The following is a 23289-nucleotide window of genomic DNA, read 5'->3' on the forward strand; positions in this document are numbered from 1 at the left end:
GGGAGGGGGCGTGGCCAGGGGGGCGCGAGCCCTCAATCAGGTGAGGGCGGCGCTGACGGGCGGCGGCGGCGGCCAATGGCGATGGCCAGTGGCGGGTCGGGGGCGGGGCCGCGCTGCCCTCAGCGGCTGCCGCCGAAGCTGCCAGAGAGTCAGGTGGCTCCGGGATGCGCGGCGCTGGCGGGAGGCGGAGGCGGGCGCGGAGGAGGCGGCGGATTGGGGGGATGCGGCGACACTTTCACGGCACATACTTCCTGCTGTCGCCCCTGCCCGCGCTGGGCTGAGGCGGCCTCGCGCCGGGATTCCCCGGCAGCGGCACCTGGTGCCGGCGGGCGCCGGGCCGCATGAACAATAGGCGGCGGTCCCGGCCCCGCCGTCCCCCGCAGTGCCCGGCTGCCGCGGGCGCCTCCCCCTATGGAGCAGCCTCGCCATGGAGCCCCTCACCGAGCTCAGCCAGGAAGGCGCGGGCGGCGGGGAGCCGCCGGGCGGCGGGCCGCTCTGGACCGCCGTCTTCGAGTACGAGGCGTGCGGCGAGGACGAGCTCAGCCTGCGGCCGGGGGACGTGGTGCAGGTGCTGTCCCGGGACTCGCACGTGTCCGGCGACGAGGGCTGGTGGACGGGCAAGATCGACCAGCGCGTCGGCATCTTCCCCAGCAACTACGTGAGCAGCGGCGTGCCGGGAGGCGGCCCGGAGCTGCGCGCCCGATACCCGCCGCCCCCCGCCATACAGCGTAAGGAGGCCCGGGCCGGGGCGGGGGGCTCGGCGGGGCTCCTCCGCCGGGACGGAGGGAGCCGGGGGAGGGGAAAGAGGCGCGGTCACGACGCTCCCTTGGGCCAGACGGGGGTAGGTCACCGGGGCAAGGGGGACCGGGCCGGCGGGGCTACGGAGGTGGGGCAGGGGGAGCTGCGGCCCGACCTTCCTGAGGTGCCCGGGGGAGGCGGGACTGCCGCCGACGGGGGAGGCCCGGGCCGGCCCTGCGGTGGGTCCTGGAGGGAGCCGGGTCCGCCTTGGAAGGGGAAGGGAAGGCCCATCCCAGTGGCGAGCGGCCGTGGGAGGCCGCGGGCCCGGCCGGCGGCGGGGGAAGCTGGGGCGAGCGGGCCCTGCTATGGCCCTTAGCGAGGAGCGGAGGGGCTGCCGCGGCTCGACCCTTCTCGCCCTGAGGCTGCCCCAGGACCCCGGTCCGTTCCCTTTCCCACCCGCGGGCGCATTCCTGCTGCACCAGTGCCCTTCTGTCTTCCAGGCTAGCGCGCCGCTCCAGGGAGGCCGAGCCTCGCTCAGTGTGTTATTGGGGTTTCACCGGCGCCAGAAGCAGTTTCCCATTGTTAAGTCATGTGTTTCCAGAGGCTGATAAATTTTCATCAAACGGCTGAAGCCTGGCGGCTGTGCAGTGGTGGTGTCACTGGGGGCTCTGGTGACTCTCCCTTTAAGAATATCCTTAAGGAAGGGTTGCTGGATAGAAAGCAGTTGCTTTCTGCAGTGTTGATTCACTACTAATACTTGTTCAGTATCTTCCTTCCTCCTAACCAAACGCTTATTATTGCTGACTGAAAAATTCCTAAGTTGACTTGTCTTACCAAGTTCCTCTGCTCTCGTACAAATTTTCTCCTAAAATACCTGTGAATGAGTTCTATCTGCATTTGGGTGGCTAGACCTGCCTGAGGGTTTCTTGACTAAGTTGTGATGCTGAAGGCATGAAGGAATTGGTTTGTTTCTGTGAACTTCTTGGCAGTTTAAAAGCCTTTGTCAGGGACAGAGAATAGGGCTGTTTCGTCTCTACATTGTTTTAGCCACTACATACAATTGTGGAAAGAGAAACAGCATGGGATGACTGTTTCTGGATCCTGTTTATCTATCACTGTTGACAATTCAGGCAAGGATAATGCTTTTTTTTTGGCGAGCAGAGAAAAATCTTCAGACTAGTAGGCTTTTCTAGAAAGTAAAAGAGTGAAAAGATGCTTTGTCCTATGTAGGTCGTATCTCCAAGGAATACAACTAATAGCTTTTTTTTCTTATTCTGTGTTCTGCTTGAAAGTATTTAGGTAAAACTCTTTAATTTGAAGCATTGCCCTTGGGCTTGTGAAAGGACTAGGTTGGTAGTGGTGGTCCTTTCTTTCTTGCTGCTACAGTATAGATAAATTATTTTTTCCCCACATGCAGAAAACGCTATGAATTAATCTCAAAGGTTTTGCCTTTGAGGTAGTTAGGAGAACCATTTCCACAGAACTCTTTGAACCCTCAGCTCCCATCCTATTTTGAGTGTTCAAGTGCAGGCTTTATAACTGGGGATTCTCCTGCCTTGCTGCATTTTCTGTGGTTTGACAGTTTGGGAGCAGTTGTGGAGTTGTATCTTCCCCCTTTACCCTTGTCTTTCATGCCACACCAGGGCTACAATACTTCTCTTCTGTCAAGTTACCAACCTTGATGATGATCATCATCTGTTCATGGCAGAGTAGAACTTACTGCCCTCCAATAGGTGTGTATAATGCCTAAGGAGTGTGTTTCTTTCTTAAAAGAAACAATGCAATTTGGACAGTCTTGTTAAAGTTGGCTGCTGTTGAATTGGATTTTCAAGTTTAATGTTAGAAATCCTTTGCAAGGAATGATACTGCCTTTTACAGCTGATGATGTTAGTTTGTTAGCTGTTTGGAATAACAGTCTACTCTTACTGGACAGTGAACTGTTAACGCTTTGCAGGAGTGACACAAAGCGTCATTCTAGACATACACCTCTGCACAGAAAATATTTTTACTTGCTTTCATAAAGTTTATCTTCATGTTTAGTGGTGGATTAGGAGTATAAATCCTTGAGATTCTGCTTTCACTGAGAGGTGAACTAGTATGGCTGGTAATTTTCGTCATCCCATTAGTGTGCCTGAACCTTGCCTTAGAGAGGCAAGAATGATAAAAGGAGCCTGTAGAGGCTGTCAGCAGTGGACCAACTTGAAGGACCCTCATCTGCAGTGAGGGCTCTTATACGCTTCAAACTGAATTAAATAGCTTAATCATATGGTATAGTAAGTGCTGATTAAAAAGCATCTGCTTTGCAGTTGTCAACATAGCCACTGGTTCATGGTGTACAGGTTCTGTAATTCCTTATCAGTCCCTAGGGGAATGTTAATGCTTCATTTCTTAAATTCTGAGGCAAAAAATGCCCCTTAAACGTTCCTATTGCCTGTATATTCCAGTACAAACATCTGCCAGATTATGGTGGAGTTTAGAGGTGGGGTTAGTGTGTTTAGAAATATGAAGAAAACGAAGTATTTTGTGCCCTAATGTAGCTGTATAATTCAGTCTTTGAAAACAAAGAAGCTAATTCAGCACAAAATAGCTTTAAAAAAAAAACCAAAAGCAAACCACCAAACCCCCCCCCCCAAAACAAAAAAACCCACACCCAAAACCAGAAAAAACCCCACCCCAGAATATTTTTTATTAAAATGTGGGATTTTTCTGATGAAGCTACACATCAGGGTGAGCTGGGCACTCTGCCTTAAAGAAACAGACATTTTCAAAGTTAAAGCTAAGGCCATACTTGCAAATATAATAACATTCTGTGTCACACATGACATCTCATCCGGAAGCTGAAGTCTCTCTGTTTTACGTCTCAGCCCTGTTAACTTGTGCATCCAGCGGGCATGTGCTTTTTCTGACAGAAAATGGGTGACGGCACACAAAAGCTTCTATCCCTTCCATCCCTTCGGTTTCCTTTGCCCATCTCGCTCTCCTGCCTGACCCCTTCCTGCCGCGTTTCTCCCCTGCACGGCCGCGGGGCCGTCCCGTCCCTCCGCCCCGCCGGCACCGCTGCCGCCGGAGCTGTCCCTTCAGCACCTGCGGGACGGCTCGCTCGCCGCCTCGTTCTTGTACTCTCGGTGCGTGAAATGCCCGAGGAGAAGAACACGGACTGGGAACAGCATCGGAATGCTGCGTGTCCGGAGATTGCGGGGCGGGCAGTCGCCTGGTGCTGTGGCTTACGTGTTTGTTCATTTTCAGTCTTGTAACTGAGCTCGTCCCTAGGAACAGGTTAACTGAGGATTATAACAGTGCTGAAATTCTACTGACTGAAGAGATAGGACTCAACATCTGATTTCTTATGTTCTTTTATTAGTGAGAAATACAAGAGCAGCTCCTTCTGTGTAGTCTCAGTGACATTCTCAGTCTCTTATCTGGAGTTATTGTCATTACAGCCTTGTTCTAAAATTTCAGTGTTTCAGGTCAGAATCTTCTTCTTCGTATTTTCTGGTAATCTCTGTCTCGTGAGCACCAAGGCTGCTACTGCAGGAGTGGTTCTTTGTTTTGTAAATCCTTGAAGGTCAGTGTTACCCAAAATATGTACTCACAGTAGCAGAAAAGTAAATTATTTTTTTTGTTGTGCACTGGAAGGGACCTTTTCTCCTTTTGGAAAACTTTCCTGGCCATTTCTCTTATCTTATTTTCCATTAGTCTTTTGTTCATGGAACACCAGGAAAAGGAGCACAAGTATCCTTATTAAACTAGTTTATAGGTTTGACTGACTTACAGTAGTAAACCAGACTTTGAAAAATCATGTTCAGGAAAGGCAGAGCTCAGGCAAAAATAGAAAAAAAGCCTACAGCTTTGGACCGAAGAGTTTGTACTAATTCCATGTAGTTTTATAACAAAGTCTTGTGTTCTTAGGAAAGACATTTGATTGAAATAAGGAAAATAGTTTACTTTGATGTGATCTAACCTGCTCCCTTACAGGATTAACTTCCTTTCTACTAAGCAAAACAGGGGAACCATGTCAGATTTGGCATTCCAAATGCAGGAAAGTATTAAAAGTCTTGGTGACTTTCTGCTTAAATCTTGCATTATGATATTCTTCTTTTAAAGCTTTAAAAAATTTCATTAACTGTAATTGTAATCAGCCAAATATCAAACAGAATAGCATCTCTACTGGACAGAATGGTATCTCTCCAGTGGCCTACCATTGCTGTAAATTCAGCTGTGTCAACATATTTTCATTGGTCATTCTTTGGGGCTTTCATTCTACATTAGTCAGTATTGGATGGGTTCTTTTGGCCACCCATGAGTATAAGCTGTGTTTAGTGTGCATTGTACAGGATGCATTTTCTCACTGCTTTTACTCTAGATGCAATTTACGTGTTGAATTAAGACACCTGCGTCTGTAGATTTTTCCTATACAATGCCAAATACCCACCAGTTACTATGTCAGCCTGTAAAGTGTAGTTGTGAGTGCACGGGAATAGGAAGTTTCTGTAATAAGAATGCAGTATATGGTAATAGAAAAAAATATTCTTATTGCTAGCACTGCATACTCAGTGTGTGGTCTGATCCATCTATCTGTCACACTATTGTCAGAAGCGTCAGAATTGGTTGACAGATCTCTTGTGGGGGATCAATCTGCAGACCCTGTAGAGGTATGGAAGAATAAGCTTGATTTGGGAAGGAATAAAATTGAATAAGAGACATTGAAATAAAGGACAAATACAGAAGCAGATGCATTTTGTGCTGAGTTTTAGATATCTCACATTAAGCACTGTATTGTGAACACAGTGAAGATTAGTTTGTGTGTTTTTCTTTTTTGGAATCTTGTACTGTCAATGCAGGTTTAGCTGTAAGTAGTGGGAGGGGGCATCAGTGTTGTATGAGTTTAAGTGTGGCAAGAGGAGGCTATTTTATTGTCATTCATCATTTACAGCAAGTACTTCATACAAGTTTTATGATACTGCAAGATCTATTTTACGACACTATTTGGCACTAAAAGATTGTTGGAGGGGACTTCTGCTTTCATTTGTATTGTTTTGGAGTGAAAATCGTCCCTTCCTCCAAGGGTAAGGGTGAGGTTGGGCAACATGGACCTTCAGGTGATGTACAGGCTGCATCGTTGCTAAACATTTACATCTTTCTTTTTTTCCTCTTTCCCTAGTCCTGGAGATTGACTTCTCAGAGCTTGTTCTGGAGGAAATCATTGGCATAGGGGGCTTTGGAAAAGTGTACCGAGCTGTGTGGATAGGAGATGAGGTTGCTGTCAAGGCAGCTCGCTACGACCCTGATGAGGACATCAGCCAGACCATTGAGAATGTCCGCCAGGAGGCCAAGCTCTTTGCGATGTTAAAACACCCCAACATCATTGCCCTCAGGGGCGTGTGTTTAAAGGAACCTAATCTTTGCCTGATCATGGAGTTTGCCCGTGGAGGATCACTAAATAGAGTGTTGTCTGGTAAAAGGATACCTCCTGACATACTAGTGAACTGGGCAGTACAGATTGCGAGGGGAATGAACTACCTGCACGAGGAAGCGATTGTTCCCATAATTCACCGTGACCTGAAGTCCAGCAACAGTAAGTGTTACACAGTGAACAATCGGGGTGCTGGGGTATGGGTTTGAAAAGAAATCATACAAAGAAAAAAGAGGAGTAATGTTAACTTAGTGATCCTTTCTTGTGAACCACTGTATCCTCTAATTTAATCCCAGAGGGGTTTATTTTTAAATAGTATGGTGCTACAGACTGCAGGAAACATATAAATACTTTCATTCTGTATAAGCAACTTAACTGATTGGATGCAAAAGCAATTGTAAATGAAGCATGCTTCTCCAGTAGCTAATATACATACATAAATACTGTCCAGTTTTATTGGCGTTTCAGCAGACTTCTGTGTGCTGGAAAGTCTTACTGAACTTGAAATGTGTATTCTCTTTCCAGTTTTTGGAAGGGTAAATACTCCTCCGTTAAGATAAATGATCCCAAGCTTTCATTTACTTGCTAGATTTTGTTGTATAGGTGACATGCAAGCTTGTTTTCCTTTTGGGAGATTTAACCCATCCCAGCTGAAATGAATCTTCTCTTTATCCATCATAGAGCTGGTGCTGAGAGAAGGATTACTTGGGTAAATAAAATGTCCTTGTACACGCTTGATTTCAGCTGATGTTTGTGATGCTTTACATGGGATGCAGCTGAGCCATTATAGAACATGGGGATTGAACTTTGGTAGTTAGGATTGTGGGAATCGTGGTGATTTTAGCTACTCTGTAATACCAACAGCATTAATGTCTGTCACTTGGGTATTGTTCTGGTAGTACGTCTCTTTTCACAGACTTGAAATTGCCTTGAATTCAAACACACATATAGAACATTAAGAGTGTGGGAGCGAATTATTGCAGTAGTTTAAAGCTCATAATTTCCTTTCCTGATGCCTTATGCAGCTGATTAGCCTTTTTCTCTGCTTGGCTATGTCTAGATGGTAAGAGCAAACAGATACTTGCATGTTGGCTGTGGTGGTTTAGGCTGGTGTGTTAGTATGAACTCTTGTTCATTTATGGCTTGAGTTAAAAAGGAGCACTGTGACCTGGGTGGCTGAGATGCAGGCATATGTTCCCTTTTGCTTTGAGGGCAGTGATATTAGCGAAGAGGTCTGACAGATGGGAATTTTAATATCTTAAATAGATTCAAATGAGCTAGCATTAACTATTAAAATGCTGTAAATTTCCAGGCCTTGCAGAATCTTCTCATGTTTCTTTTGCCTCAAATGCTGTGACAGTGAATTTATATGGTTTGTTGTGAAGGTGTAAAAAAAGTATTATTAGTTCTTGTTAGTGAGTTTGCAGATAGGAACTATGAGAGCTTTCAAATTAGCTTCTACAATATTAGTCTTACACTAATAAAGTTTCCCTTTTTGTTAGAGTAAGGCAATCTTAATGTTTATAAAGATGCCCTTATACCTAAACCCTCCCTTACAGATGGCAGTATATATGGGCATGTTGATAAATGCTGTAAAATTAAGGAATTATTTGCTTAATTAATGGATTACTGGCTGCATCTGTGAATAAGAAATAATTGCCTTTAAGTGTTGCACCTTTCCTCCTTACCAAAGAAAATATTTACTTGCTTATTTTACTCACAGGCCATTAAGACTTTATTGCTTAGTGCTAGCTGAACATTTTTGAGGTTTAGAATGAAAGGTATTTCTAAGATGAAGAACTGCTAGCTAAGGGTATTTCACTGTTTTATTCAGAGCAGAGACTGCTAGCTGTTAAAGGGAAACATATCAACAAGAGAACCAGACCAACTGGAGGGACACTGGTGCACAATGTTGCCAGTCAAACAGATACGGATGCTAGAAAACATCTGTACCGTCAGCAGCAAGAGTAAATGTCTCTTGTCACAATGAATCAGCAGAGCATAATTGTGTTGCACTGTAAATTGTCAGTGAGAAGCTGAGAGCTTTGCTATATATATTGCTTTAATTTCCCTCATTTGAGAGGAAGCAATAGTAAGGAAAGAGGAAGAATGAGTGGGAATGCATATGGGAGGATTCAGAGATGTCCTATGTTTGTAGGGGAAAGGTGGTCTTGACCAAAGATAACACCAAATCTAGTACAGAAATGATGGGTATATGGAAAATTCTATCCCACCTAAGTCTGGAGCAAGCAGCATTACATTCGGGAAGGTAAACAAATAGTAGGAGCTGATACTGGAGGGAAGAACTTGAGATATTTTAAGGAAAATTGATTGTTCTGCTTCTCTCTTTTGAAATAAGATGAATTAGTAACCTTGAGTATGGGCTTGAGATATTACAACATCTGTTTACTTTATTAAACAAAGCAGAGTTCCTCATTCTGGGCTGTTTAGTGGAAGGGATGTTTTAAAATATATATGTTCTTTTTAGAGTGAATCTATAGAGCAAGTATCATAAATAGTAGATTATGACAACGGTGGAGCTTTTTTATGGGGATAGGGGATTGTAGGTCCAAGTCATGTCTTTCTTGATTGTTCTGTCACTGCATTGCTCAAATCCCTTTTCCATTATATGTAATAAGCATCTTTGAAATTTCTCTGCTCTGTTTTCTGTGGAAGGCTTTCTGCTAGTTTTGTAAAGATTAGTGGACTAAGTATGTTGTTATTGCATCCTGATTTTTATATAGCTTGCATATTCTCTATTTTTCTGATGTGCTTAGTTTTCCTGATTACTGTAGGTAATCAAGAACGGGTTTTCTGCTTAGCTTTGTTCCTGCAGAATTACATGGATGTAGCATGTTCTTAGCACAAGTTACCACCCACCTACTGATAGGCAGTAATGTGTCTCTGGTGAGGGAACAGCTTCTGCTTGCAAGAACTTGGAAGTGATTCTTGCAGACACATTTCTTACAATGTACTAAACATCTGTAAGAACTGTAGAGCTTTCATGGGAGCATCAGCTGTGCTGATCTACTGATTAGTACTGCCGATGTTGAGAAATAGTGATTCTCATACATCTCATCTTGCACCAGCTGGGACCTACACTATGCACCTGAAGCTGCAGGATGAGTTAGTTTGGAAGTTAGGGAACAATATGGGGGAGTGCAAAAGAAGAGAGTTTCCTTATTCAAAATCAAGTTTTCTACTGGAATAGAAGAAAATGAGAGAATGCCTTGTTTTCAGATGTCTACCTATATTTCAGCAGATAGAGAATGCATAAGGACTTCATGTTGAATCTTTTAGGATCACATTATATTTTGAACAGTAGTGTGTCAAATGGGCACATTAATACAAGTCTGAGAAATTACTCAATTATATAAGGATTTGAAAAAAAGTCCTTTTTAATTTAAACTATTGCAGCTTTGTGGACTCAAATAGTACATACCAAAATAATAGTTGTCAATGTTTCTGATGGTGTAAATAAAGAATATAGGAGTTTGATTACTTTGAGAACTAACTTTGTCTTGTACAGGGACTGAACTTTAGGGGATTTATTTGACAATTCCAGAAGATGCCTATTTCGTGAGATTCTCCTTGCCAAAAAGCATGCCAAACCAAGTTGTCCACCTTTTTTGGTTAAAAGAAGGAATCTTTTTCAGTTCCATCCTTTTTCTTAATTTTTTTTTTCATTTTCATAACTTTACATTTACTGCTAATACATTTAGAGAGTAGAAAAGGTGCCCTTGAAGTTTACTACTGTGTTTGTTTGAGGCAGATTTATTGTAAATCTTGGAGATTCTGGGGGCTACCTGTTGCATTTGGGGATGCTAGCAGGAAATGAGTACATAAAGGTCTTTACAGAATAAATTGCACACCTGTGATTTATTTTTAGAGTCCCTGAAATTATTTTTTTGAGTGTCAGTTCAGTCAGCAGTGAGTTTGGTAGGCAGGTGTTCCAGTGGCATTACCAGCAGTCATTTAAACTACACAAGAGAAGGAAGATAATTTGGGTAAACTATTTGGTTCTGCTGCATGAGGAGATAAGTATTTCTCTTTTTTTTTTTGGCATTTGATATAAGGGATTCAATTTATTCTATATGAAATTTAATCTTATTAGTCTGACAGAGTCCTCACTGGCTGCTTCTCCTTTCTTCATCTGGTGATATTGCCAACCTCTTCTTCTTTAGCTGCGTGTTGGTGAACCATTTGAGCGTATGTTACAGAATTGGTACTAGTTTTTTTCCCAGTGTGAAGGCACCTAAATAATCTAAATGCTGAGCTATAGAAAAAAAACAACTGGAAATGCCAACTGAAGTCAATATCACTGTGTTTAGCACAGCTCTTAAGAGTTTCCCTTCCTTTTATCTCTTACCTGTGATTTGAGTCTCATTTCTGGCCAGAGGAAGGTGCTTGGCACATAATGCTTAGGATCAAAAAGGACAGTCCTGTTGGTTTTATTGAAGTACTGTAAATAATGAAGCTAGTCCTGTTTGTTTCTGTTTGTCTGTCAATGTCAGATATGCCAGTGCTGCTGTAGGACTAATGCCAGATAACTAATACTGCAGAGAACTAGCAAAAGCGTTATTTGCTCCTTTTTTGACTGTCTCAGCAAAGCTTATTTGTTATTTACACTGCATTGAAACATTTTGCTGAGGACGTTCATGCCAGTTACAAAGTGCTTTTTTAAAAGTCACCATGGTTGTGTTCCACAAAGTGGCACAGAAAATAAGCAGCAAAGTGGCGTGGCCAAGGTCAAAGAAAGAGATAAGGACAGAGCTCAAAATAAACCCCAGTTCTGAATCAGCCAAGTCATTAGTTCTTCCTTTCTAGTTCTTTGAAGTCTTCACCTCTCCTACTTCTGGACCACTAAGGTAAGCTTTGGTATCCTGCTCTTCCAAGTTCTAGCTTCATAAAGAATTCCAAACTCTACCTATAGCTTTGCTTATTTGATGTAGTGCCTTTTTCTGTTCATAAAGATGCCAGTATAGCTGACTTTCACATGGATAGTTTTTCCTAGAACTCACAATATTCCTTGGAGTTTTTTTTTTGTTTTGTTGGGTTTTTTTCTAAGTATAGACAGATTTTAGACACAAGTAGTTCAAATCCAACTCAAGGACAGTAGGACTTCAGTGTTACATATTGGTAACATTGGATTTATCTCATTCTTTGTTGCAGTGTTCACATCCCAGTCCAGCCATAGTTGGCACTCTTCTCTTGGTCTTTTCAGAGAAGGAAAAGTACTTGATGTAAACCTTTTCTTCTGTCTGGCAATGTTGTAGAGGAGAGCTCTTCCAGAGAGCACTGTTATTACTGCTGCTTCTAGTACTTCAGTGTAATTTGCTGACTAATTCTCCAATGTTGTACCTTCTATCAGAATGGATTTCCTTTGTCAGTGCAATTAAATGAGTATGAGTAATGCTTTAGGTAAAGTATAGTGAAGCTATTTCAATGACATCTGAGTGCATTTCACTGGGTGAATGAACTGATCTGGCCTTAGTTGGATAGTCCCTTGCCCTGTAAGAGGAAAGTGATAAAAATGTGATTTTTTTTTTTTTGGGGGGGGGGGAGTGGAAGGGTTGGTAGTAGGGAAGACAACAGCTGGAAGATGAATTTTCAGGGAGGAAAAATTGGTGAACTTTTTTTTTTTATTTCTTTGAAGTTTAAAAAATGTGTACAGTAGAAATCAAGACTTTCAAACAGCCTGGATATACTGCTAAGGGTGATGAAAGATGACTTTTCAGGTTCTGCCCTTAGGCAATTATCTGATTCTATGGACAAGCTATAAGATATTGCTAATGGTGCATCATTTCTCGTTCCAGTTACTCACTTCTTTCTCTGTCTCCCCGGAGTATCATCCTTTGTGCTGATATCCTGATCAGTTGTATTGCGGTTAAAAAACACTTTCGAGTAACTATAACTTTTTGCATGTGGTAATATGATGAGGAAATGCATGCCATTAATACTACAAGTTTTGATTTAAAAGAATGAAAAAAATTAATGTACCATCAATTCAGAAAGTGTAAATTATGCCTGAAAGTGTTGCTAATTTTTAAGATGTTGAGGTACTGGGAATTTACAGAAGTAGGATGACAATATTGTACTTCAGCACTTTGTTGGGTTTTTTCTTCCTTTGCTTTTGTAAATTATTTGCAGCTGTTTTCCTCTGAGAGGTTTGACAGATGCTTTCGTGTTGCTATTTTCATAAGTTTTAGTAGATTTCTGAGAGCTTCAAAATCAAAATATATCTCCTGTAAATGCTTTGGTTCAGTTGAGTATGAATTGATGTCTTCACTATTAAATACTTGTCAAAAATAGAAAGTCTTTATGAAATAAGTTTGATGTCCACAAGAGCACTTTGGTATCCTACTGCTCAGATCAAGTAGTAAACAGGCAATTTTACAGATGCAGTCTGTTACCTTCAGTGACAACTGTGGAAAGAATACCTCTTGTTTTTAGGAAATGAAATTGTGTCTATTACTGTTGAAAACCTATCTAATATCCTTTTCAAGTCATTGGACTGCTGCATTCTTTTTTTGGAGGCTTCTTTCTGCTCCTAAGAAAAAAAAACACCTGAGATTCTTGGCACTAAGGAATTTTTCCAAATTGTGGATATGAAACCATAGAACAGATATGAACAGATCTAAGTGCTGACATGGAGGAGGTGTGCCTAGGCATCCCATGAATTCACTGTCTGACCATCTGTGACAGAGCTGGGATAAATCTGTATTCTGAAATTTCCAAGAAGCAAGGCAAGAGTGAGAACAGCCTTTTGGAATTTCTGGGAAGCTAGAATAACTTTTTCAGCTCCACTTTTTTATTTTTTTTTTTTTTACTGCTTCCACATCAGTAAACTTAGTTGAATTTTGACTGACTTCTGTCAGCAGGTTCACTCTTGCTTTTCTTATCAAACAATTCTATTCAGAATTTCAACATATCTGAAACAATTTTGCTCTGGAAGCATCAGATGTTAAACACAGTTTTGTTCTTTGATGTGATGATTCACTACCCAAGATGTTTCCTTAATATTAAGTAATATACCACTTTGAACACAGTGCATATTTCCTTATGATAGGAAGCCTTAAGCTGTTGGAAAACCATGTGTGTAGCACATGGTTTTAAGTAGCTGCTTTTAGGTACACGTTTACTTTCTCATTCTAGGATAGTTTATGTTGGTGTGATCATGTGCTAAAGTTGATTGGCATGTCTGTTAATTGCTTCTTAATTGTCTGACTGCTAGTAGAAAGGTACCTCAGAACCTCATTGATTAAGAGAAACTATTGCTAGGCATAATGGTTTAGAATTGTGTTGTTTGGTTTCATCAGTGTTTCTTAAGATTGGGAAGAAGAGGACTCACAGAATAGTAAATGTTTGGGTCCCACCCTGTAGACTAAATATTTACAGTGGTAATGGCAGCATGGCAGCATCACGTAGGGTCCTCTTTGGAAGGAAGTAGCCAAAGGACAGGCAGCCTTCCTTTGAACTGTTCATATTTCTACCACAGGTTGCTCTTCCACTTTGCTTTCTAGAAACACTTTTATATTGCTCAAGCGTTTATTATAACACCATTTTTTATTAGGAATAAAAATACCCTTCCAAACCAGCAAACATTATCTAGTGCACATATGGATTCCCCACATTATCTCTGAAATCCTGTATGTGCTTTGAATATTGTACTACTTAAGTTCAGGATGATTTTTACAGCTACAAGCCAAGCTCCTAGTTTGCTGTGTATCTTTCTCTGATGCTTCATCAGACACGCTTCTGGAATTTGCTTTGGCCATTGTGAAATGTTTACCATTTGTATTACAAGTGGAAACATCTAAAATGCTAGCAAGGCTTCAACCTTGCTTATGTATAGACTCATTGTTTAGATATGTACCAAATGACAGTGTGCCGGTACCTCCACTGACTAGTAACAGGTAAGTACTTTTGCCCCTAAAATTTTGCTTATCGCAGTGATAGATGTGCTTAAATTGGGGATCCTGGGGGTTTCTTGGTGTACTATAAAGAATTGCTAGTATGAATAATTGCTGTAAAGATGGTATGTTTAAGGGTGGTGGGATGTGTGTGAACCCGGCAATGTGTCCATCTACCAGAAAAGTATTGCGTTTCTAGTTTGTTCTCCCCTATGAGTATGGGCCTATGAAAAGATGTGAGAGAGAATAGTCTTTAGTTGCTTTTGACTTTGCATTGTTCAAGGATCCTGCATATAAGAAAAATCCCGTGACTTTGATAGAACTCAATATGCCTAATTCTGGATTTACTGATTTGCTTTTTCTAGTTCGATGTAATCAGTCACATACTATGTGATTTTGATATGATTATGGTCATCTGGTAACCAGGGGAATGTTCCTAATCTTCATCAGGTTAGTGTATAGTCAGACTCTGATTACAGAGTAAGGTGGGTCAAAAAAACCTAACAGAAATGTAGCACATCAAAAAGCGAACAGCTTTCTGATAGCTCTGGTGCATGAGCTGTTGTCTTGTGTGGACTTCCATGTTCTACAGTGCAGGACCACTCTTTCTCAGCAGCTGCCAACTTGTTCTGCTCAGCTTAAGGTCAAACTGCAGTATTTAAGAAACTCTGAATTTCACTATTGTCAGCTGTAGCTTGGCATTGATTGTGCATCTAAGAGCCTTTTACCATTTGTTCTGATGAATGTAAATAGACCTCTCTACCTTTTCCTAATTTTTTTAATTGAATCTGATTTAGAAAAAATCAAGCAGAAGACACAAATCATGTGGATTCTGCTACCGCCTGTGAAGCTTTTTACGTCTTCCTTACCTTGTAGATTGTGTATGTATGAGTTTATTCCATTAATGAATAGTACTTGGTGATATTTACTGTTTCATATAGGCATCTTAATTGAAACTAAAACCAGTTCTGGGCTACTTTTTTTTTTCATTGTGCATTTTGTGTTTCTATTTGACTGTAAACAGCTCCCACTGAAGCAGCAGTATTATTAAATCTCTTTTCAGACAGTCCCTTGAGTGAAAATGATGAGTGTCATTCCTGTGATTTTACTCTTCCCCTTCCTTTTTTTGTTGTTGCCTTCTAGATCTGTTGCAAGCTCTCAGACTGATACGGTTTGGTGACGCCCTGTGTTGAGTACTCATGTAATTGTATTTTTTCCTCGGAGCATTTAACTGATTATTAAGAGTACAGTAATCCATGCCTGAGCTAGAAGGTTGTTCCAATGTCAGCAGTATGGTAGGATTTAGTCTGAAACCAGAGCTGAATAGCTCTATTTTTCCCAGAAACTCACCTGAGCCTTCTTCAGGAGCATTCCAAATGTTTTGTACAGATCACTAAGGTGATAAGACTTTTTTCAGCTTGGCTGGGTAAAAGGATCGATTCTAAATATATTGTGGCTCTGGAGGCCTTTCTTATCCCCTCCCCCATTATGCACGAAGCTCTTTAGAGCTACTGTACTGCACGGCTTAAAATCCAAGAACTGCTGTGCTGTCACATCCATCACCTCCTCTAGGTTGATAGAAGAGGACAGTTGGCCAGCTTTATGGATTTGCTGAACCCTCACATGTACCTAGTAATTAAAAAGCTTTGGTTCCAAGGTGTATATATGTTTTTAAATGTACTGTTGCTGAATGGTTAGTAATAAAAGAGAAAATATTTGCATATTACTAGAGACAATACTTATGTTCTTTGCTTTTGCTTCTAAGATGTGAAATTTTGAGTGAGTCTTAAATTCTGTCCTCCCCAGGATCTTATGCAACACTTAGCCTTCTGTAGCACAAACAAATTAGAATAAAGATGCAGTCATACTGAAATAAACAGCAGAAGGTAGGTAAAGGCTACATGTGGAAAGCCCTAACTCACTCCATGTGCAGATCTGTTAATCACTTTAAGTACTTTGAATGCAGGATCAAGAGCAGATTGCTCATTATCTGGATACTTGTGAAGCAAAGCTGTGCCGGCTGACTGTGGAAGGTAGAGCTAAAATTGCAAATTAGATTTTGGCAAACCACTACAATATAAAATCTCATTTTGGAGCGAATTTTTGAATTCCTTTCCCAAATGCTTTGTTCTGCCCTCAAGACAGAATGCCACTGCACTGCCAATAAGATTTAATAATTAAAAAAAAGGATTGCCTAGCAATCTCAGTCTCTTATTCCCTTTGCAATAGTGCTGCTTTTCTGACTTGTTAGGCTAATTGCAGACTTAGTAGCTATCTTCTGGCTCTCTGAGACCATGCAGCAGCATATAGCAGTATATTAAGGCTATCTTTTTATCTAGCATGCAGTATTTCCCACCACCGCCCTCTGAGCTGAAATGTATCTTGGGAAGTTTTGTTTATTTGTGAGAAAGGAAAATAGGATTGGAACAATCATTCTAAGCTTAGTGAAACCATCTTCTGTGCCAGAATGTTTTTATTTCATCTATGAATACTTGTCTCCTTCAAATAAGGACTGTTCCAAAGCTAGAGGACAAAGGTTAATACTTGTATTACTATAGTACCTTCTAAATAAGAACCCTGAAGATTTCAGAAAGCATTGCATTTGTTCAGAGTACAGTGGAACTTTTAATTCACTTTTCAGATAAAAGCAAGTATAAAAAGTAGTAATTGGCCCATGCAAGAGGCAAAATATGCTTACTGAATTATACTTATTTTTCTGAATTAGTCTTCATTTAAAAAAATTAATCCACATTTTCATGAATTTCACAGCAGTTGAAAAGTGTTTTGAATGGAAATAGACCTAGAAGGCAGTGAAAGGGATCTCTACAAAGTGAAAATTATACATAAAATGTGGGGAGATGAGTGCAAACAATTTTGTAGGCTAAAGTTGGCTGTCCCAATTGTGAAATTCCAGAATGCGTATCAAGGAACAAATTAAAATTTAAGTGTAGTATTAATGTTTTAGTGTTCAAGGACCCTCTGGCTAGGAGTAGAAGTTCTCATAAAGAGCCTTCAGAGCTCTCCTGGCTCGGATAACTTTATTCTGTGGTCTGAAAAACAAACCCTTAGAAAATGTACAGGGTTGAGTGAGGAGATTCTTTGTTCAAGACAAGGTTTCCTGTGACAGATTGGCTCAGTTTTGGACACATTTTGCCGTGGGTGGGTGAGTCTGGATCCTGTGATATTAATCAGTCTTTTATCCTCTCTGGCAAACCTTGGACTTCGGGAAGCCTTAACTTTCTGGGAAACTTGTGTAAAGCAATTTTTTAATAAAGTTGGAATAGTTTGGAAATGGAAGTGCTTTCTATTTCCTTCAACTCTTGCACTTGAGACTTTTGCTGTATTGCTGGCAGAGAGAAGTTTAATGGTAGTAACTCTCCATATGGATCTGGATTGCTCTTAACTCACACCACAGAAAAGACTCGCATTATTTAGAACTGAAACCCTGCTCATGTTTTGCATTTAAGGGTCTTGGAATGAAAAAGTATTGGTTTTCCTAAAGGTTGTACTTTGCTCTTTTTTTTCTGGAAAGTTCTTGCACCTGAGATTTGATGGACTTTGTATCTAATATACCTTCTTACAGTACTTGAATTATCTAAATGGAGGAAATAGATGGGCTGATGCTTACTCTATCTGATAGCTTTTGGTATGTTACATTTTGGTAAGTGAAGCCACAGTAAGCTGTTCTGCTTTTAGGATAGAGGAAGAAATAAAGTGTGTCCCATATTTCCACTCACAGTGAGTACTCAACTCCAGCAATGGTGTTTCACGTTCCAGCTATGAAAGGGGAAGCCTTAGTTTGCCTCTTTTGTAGTATCCAGTTGACCTTGCTGATTTCGAAAACAGTGATCATACAGAGCAAAGGCCTGTGGGAAAACAAATCTGGTACTAGGCTGTTGTTTCTATTGGTGCTTGAGTTGCTCTGGAGTGGTGTGCAAAAACACCTAGCTGTGGCAAAAAATGTGGTATTATCCTGGCGAAAGATAAGTTGGGTAGAGTGGTGTAATTTCCTTGAGTCTGAGTTACCTTGCTGTTTTTCAGCCTTTGAGATCGTAAGTAATGGTATTCTCGCCTTACTTCAGTCCTAACAAAATGAGAATAGATATGGTAAAGCAGAAACCTAGTTGAGAGTCCAGATAAAAGTAAGGGAGACTGGGGAAGAAACTTCACTGAGTCTAAGCAGCTAGTTGGATGACCACTTTATGATTTAAATATTAGAACTTGATGCTTCTACACCAAGTAAAATAACAATGACAACATATTTATCCTGTTTATAGTCCTTCCTTTTGTCACTCCCGCCCATCACTGTTGCTGCCATCTACCTCTTTGACTGTGTAAGCAGCTGATGTGGCCCTAAGGAGACGAGCACAGCACAAAGTAATGGGTAGTGTCTCTTGGGCATGGGTGTGAGTGGGGTGCATTTGCAGGCTAAATCCTTTTGCTTGGAGATTTTCCTTTATATCTTGTTATGACTGCTTTCCACATTCCTACAATCTTGGATAGTAAAGCATTTGACCCACAGCAGTGCTAATGGTGGTGAAGACTGAAACAGAACTACTGAGGGGCTCTGACACTTACAGGTATTCAGGTATCTCCATCATTTTTGGGGGTTTCGGGCCTTCTCGAGTCTACATCATCAAGTTTTTTCATCGTTGTCTTTTTTATTTCTCCTTTCACTTAGTGATTGGAACCATTTCCATCAGGCTTGATGTTCATTAGTTAATAGATTTCTGTTCTTGTGTGCCAGGTTTACCAATTAACATCACGCACATGTAAATGACTTGGTGTGAGCTGGCCCGTGCAAGAGACTGTCTTGGATTTTTTGTAATTTTTTTCATGTTCCTTATACAACACACAGAGTCTCTGGACTGGGAAATGGAGCATGAAGTTGCTGATACTGCTCTTGTCATGAAATGCTGGGGGCAATGGCATGCTGGTGGTTAACTATTGTGGTGGTATTGCAAGGTAATCCTGCTTTCCCTGGTATTCTCTTATTACCAACTGTTGCCTTTTAAGTCAGGAACTTCTTTATTTTCTTGGTGTTCTGTGTGCTAAATAAATTGGGAATACAACAGCAGAGTAGTTGAAAAAGCTGAAACCAGCTTTTGGTATGCCTGGCTGCTCATACTATTTTGTGCAGTAGAGGGGGACCCCTTTCCTCTACCTTTTATATATAAAAATGGGCTATTTTGCTGCGGAAGATCACACTGTAGTAGTTCCTCCCTGAATGTTCTGCTTCTGAAGTGATGAGTCAGCTTTTAGCACAAAAGCGAAGCAAAGGAGTATTCTGTTCAGCGCCACACTATGCAGATTAACCTAATCCTTTCTCTACTTGCAGAAACCAGGAAAAGGCAATTATGTTACTGTGTCTTGCTGCCTTGACACTTAATTTTGACAGTTGAGAAGCCGTTCTCTACCAGGACTTTGATGTTACTAGCAACTGGATCAGCATGGGTAAAAGTGTTTATTTTACCCTACTTGCTCTTTCCCACTACTTTGGCTTACTGGACACTAAGAACACTGCCCTAACTGCCCAAAAGTATCGCTGAAAACTAAAATAACTTTCCAAAAGAAAGAAACAAAAATCTGATACTGTTACTGCCTTCCAGGGGAAGTTTGTGGAAGAAGGCTAAAATACATTTTCTGCCTCTGCTGGTGTAATGTGAGCAGAATAGAGAATTCAAACAGCAGCTGTAAATTTTGTTGCCAAAAATTTGTTCATAATTTTACTAGTAAAACATTTCCCTTGGTGGAATAAATCTACCTCTTTAAACTATCTTTTTATGCATACTGGAGGTAGTATGGTACTGGATTAAAAATAGGTGTATGACTGAGGTTTTGTAAAATGACCAACTTGAAACCTAAGTAAAGTTTTTATTATATTTTTTTTAGTGATCGGATTGAAAGATTCAGTGGAGGTAGTTTATCTGTTTTTGTAGGATAGAGGAGTGTGTTTACAAGGAGAGGAGATGAAAATTAGAGGAAAGGGGTAGAAATGTGTATATTTTGTCAGAAGGAAAAATTCAGACTGTTTTGTGCTTCTAGCATAATTAGGAAGATGAAAAACGCATTGTAATACAAATCAGTTGGGTTAAGCAGAGTGAAAAATATATCCACAATGCAGTTCTTTGCATTGGAACGCTGTAATGAAGTTACTAGAAGATTGCCAAAAAAAATTTTGCTCAGCAGTTTTAGAGTTCTTACTGCAATGGCTAAGAAGCAGGAATGATACTGACAATATTAGATGTGGCTTACACAGTCCTCTTACAGTTTATTAAAATATAGGTACAAGTAGATCAAAATATATACAGCTCTATACCTATCCCTCAAAGGTTATACAGCTTTATACCCCAGTCTTTCCCGTGTCTTGGTGTATTTATATATCTGCTGTTACGTCTTTCTGGTAGATGCATGTGTAATGAAAACGCAACTGTTTAATATCTGAAAATGAGGTCCTCCTTTGTAGTAAGGCTTTGGGTGTTTGACAGTGATGTTGACCATTGACTTTTTGACTGATTCAGTGATTATTAAGGTGAGTGGTGCAAGATACAATGATTTGTAACCTCAAGCTGCCTTTATGGGCAAAGGGACAGTTTTACTTAAGATTGATTTCACAGTAGTACCAGTTTGACTTACATTAGCTGTCCACTAATAGCGCAATATATTTCTGGCAATTTTAAAGAAATTTAGAACACTAAGTAATCTTGCATCTATAAGTAAATTTGTTTTCACCAGATGTCTCTCTAACATGTGGTGTGTAGGGGAACTTCTGTAATTGAAATAGCTTGCTTACATCAGACCACAGAGATTCATGTGGTTTGAGTGGGCACTTAGCACAGATGTTCTAGTCAAGCAAGGCTCCTGCAGGGAATAATTCAGAGAATGTGTATTAGACTTATGCTTGGAATCCCCTTATGTTGAGGCTTTGTCTTTTCTCTGACTGTGTTTAGAGTCTAGGAAGATTGCCTTCTGAGATGCTGTGAGTTTGTTTCATCTAAGCCAGCTTTGATTGTAATGATCCATAGCAATGGGGGAAGGGGAAGAAATTCACCTTTTGAACATGTGAGGTTGTGGCAGGTGTGCTTCTGCTTCATACTTGCAAGACAGAATTTCATCTCTATAGAAATGTTTATTACTTGCCTCCAGGACAGCCCTTCTGTAGTTTTATCTGATAATTTATGGCAGAGTTGTAACTTGGCCAGCATTTAATCCATACACTTTTTTTTAACCTCAGTCTGTATTCCTTCAGAATTCATTTGATCCTCTGTTTTGCCTGTAAAGTAACCTCTGGTTTTAGTACAGTACAGGATGTCCACATTAACAAAATTTTAAAGGTGCAAGTTTCCATGATTTCTGCTTCTGAAAGGCATCTCTCTTTATAGTGCCTTGTGATGATGAGACAGAACTGAGGAATCCAGCATGAGGGCTGAAGGATATGATAGCATTTTAGAAGTCTTGAGTTGCTTTTTGTATTGCTTTGAATCAGGTGGTTTTTGTCTTTCTAGTAAAGTATAATAATTTGGAATGGAGTGGAACAGGAGGAAGAGCTGACTCAGTGTCAGATACCATTGTGTCAATTGTACATTGGTCGATCTGTTTCTGTGGTGTCTGTTTTTGGTACAAATCCTTGTTTAAACAGCAAAAGCATCTGAGTTGGCCCCGGCTCTAGAAAAAAACCATCATTCTTCTTGATGCCACTGATATACAACAGTGATTTATTAAACTGATAATCATATGTATCCTTTGGGATCTGTTAGTGCTAGGATATGTGTACTTCTACAAGCTTGATGGCTTTCAGTAAGACTGACATTGAATTCTGTGAAAATATCCTGTTAGGTATAATGTACATACCGAATGATACTTCAACTGGGGAAGATAAACTGATCTCACCTGACCTCAAGAAGATGGTTTCCATCACTTCCAACCCTGCTAGAAAAACTGCTATATCAAATCACAAACAAGCATAAGAGGGTTTTAGGTGCATCATCCGTTCTTTCTTCCCTACCCTAAGAAACCATTTTTGTATGGTACCACCAGTGACTGAGACTGGAATGAGAAACTCAAGTTGTGTCAGGAAAGTCTCTAATGATACTTCTGTTTTAGCATCTGGTGTTACCTACTAACCGAAGAGCATTAAACCTGATGAAAGATCTGGTTAATGGCCAGCATTCAGTGATCTGCAGACTGTACTGAAGATGTTCTTTGTAAACTTTATCTGTCTGCTTTGGCTCTGGCCTCTTAACTATTGCTTCAAAATTCAAAACAAGTAGATGGAACCATATGTTAAGTCACTGGATTTCTTGTGGAAATTATACTCTTCCACATAACTGTGATTCAGAAAGGATAAATACCAGGATTGTTGACTAAGGATGATTTGCTAGTAGTATGGATCTTGATTGCTGAGTTCATTCATGGCAACAAAGGCAAATTAAAGGACATAATTAAGAAAGGCTGTTTAGTATCTGGGATGGTCTTGCAGGCCTGGATGCTGCAGTTACTACTATGAACGTGATGGTAATTGTTCATGAAATACCAAGGTTACAGTCACAGGGTATCCTAAATCTTCAGAGAATAGACTACAAACTGCTGCCTATAGCTCTGAGGTACTCAGAGATGACTGAAAAGGACTGTGAAGTGAGTGATGAGAGCAGGCCATGCAATGCTGCCTTTCCTCTTTGTTAGTGCAAATTTATTTTGTCCAGAGCAGAAGCCAAAGCATAACGTAGATGGAAACCTGTGCTCAAAGTACTGAAAATTTAATGATAACAAGTTTTCTCGTGTCTAGCAATACAATTGTTCATTTACTTGCTGTAATGTCAGACAGTATGACTAAGGATTGCACCAGACTGAGTCTTGTCAAATCTTTAAATTCTGCCTTGTACCGTTTTGCTGGTTAGTCTGTCTTATTAGTATGTGTTAGCTTATTGCCTTTGGTTGTCTAACCCCTTTGCTTGTAGGGTGCCTACTTCCTTCTCTGTACTTCAGGAAATTTTTTCACAAGAGTCTGGTGGGAAAATAGACTCAATGCTTCTTATAGGGCATCAAAGATGTTCTTGAAGAATAGAGGACATTTTCATTTCAAAGAACCGCAACAGACATTTTCATTTCAAAGAAAAAAGACTAGTTTTCATAACCTAGATAAGAGGAGACCCAACATTTAATTTCTACTTCTGTTTCTTTCTGTAAGTTCAGACCTTACTTGTCTTAATTGACTGTAGTCTTTTA

The 23289-nt window shown here is 40.7% G+C and overlaps 1 protein-coding gene across 5 annotated transcripts in view; it reads left to right on the plus strand.

Annotated features, from left to right (window-relative positions):
* Window positions 1–324: 324 nt before the first annotated feature.
* The window catches only part of MAP3K9 (mitogen-activated protein kinase kinase kinase 9), a 70400-nt gene continuing 47435 nt past the window's right edge, over window positions 325–23289 (plus strand). For all 5 annotated transcript variants that reach the window (XM_027879672.1, XM_027879674.1, XM_027879675.1 and 2 more), the window contains exons 1-2: window positions 325–728; window positions 5900–6313. In XM_027879672.1, coding sequence (XP_027735473.1) covers window positions 428–728; window positions 5900–6313 — 715 coding nt within the window. In that variant the 5' untranslated portion in view covers window positions 325–427. The remainder of the gene's footprint in view (window positions 729–5899; window positions 6314–23289) is intronic.

Source organism: Empidonax traillii, unplaced genomic scaffold (assembly GCF_003031625.1).
Source record: "Empidonax traillii isolate 1590-97213 ecotype Southwest subspecies unplaced genomic scaffold, ASM303162v1 scaffold56:size2478089, whole genome shotgun sequence".
NCBI classification, from domain to species: domain Eukaryota; kingdom Metazoa; phylum Chordata; class Aves; order Passeriformes; family Tyrannidae; genus Empidonax; species Empidonax traillii.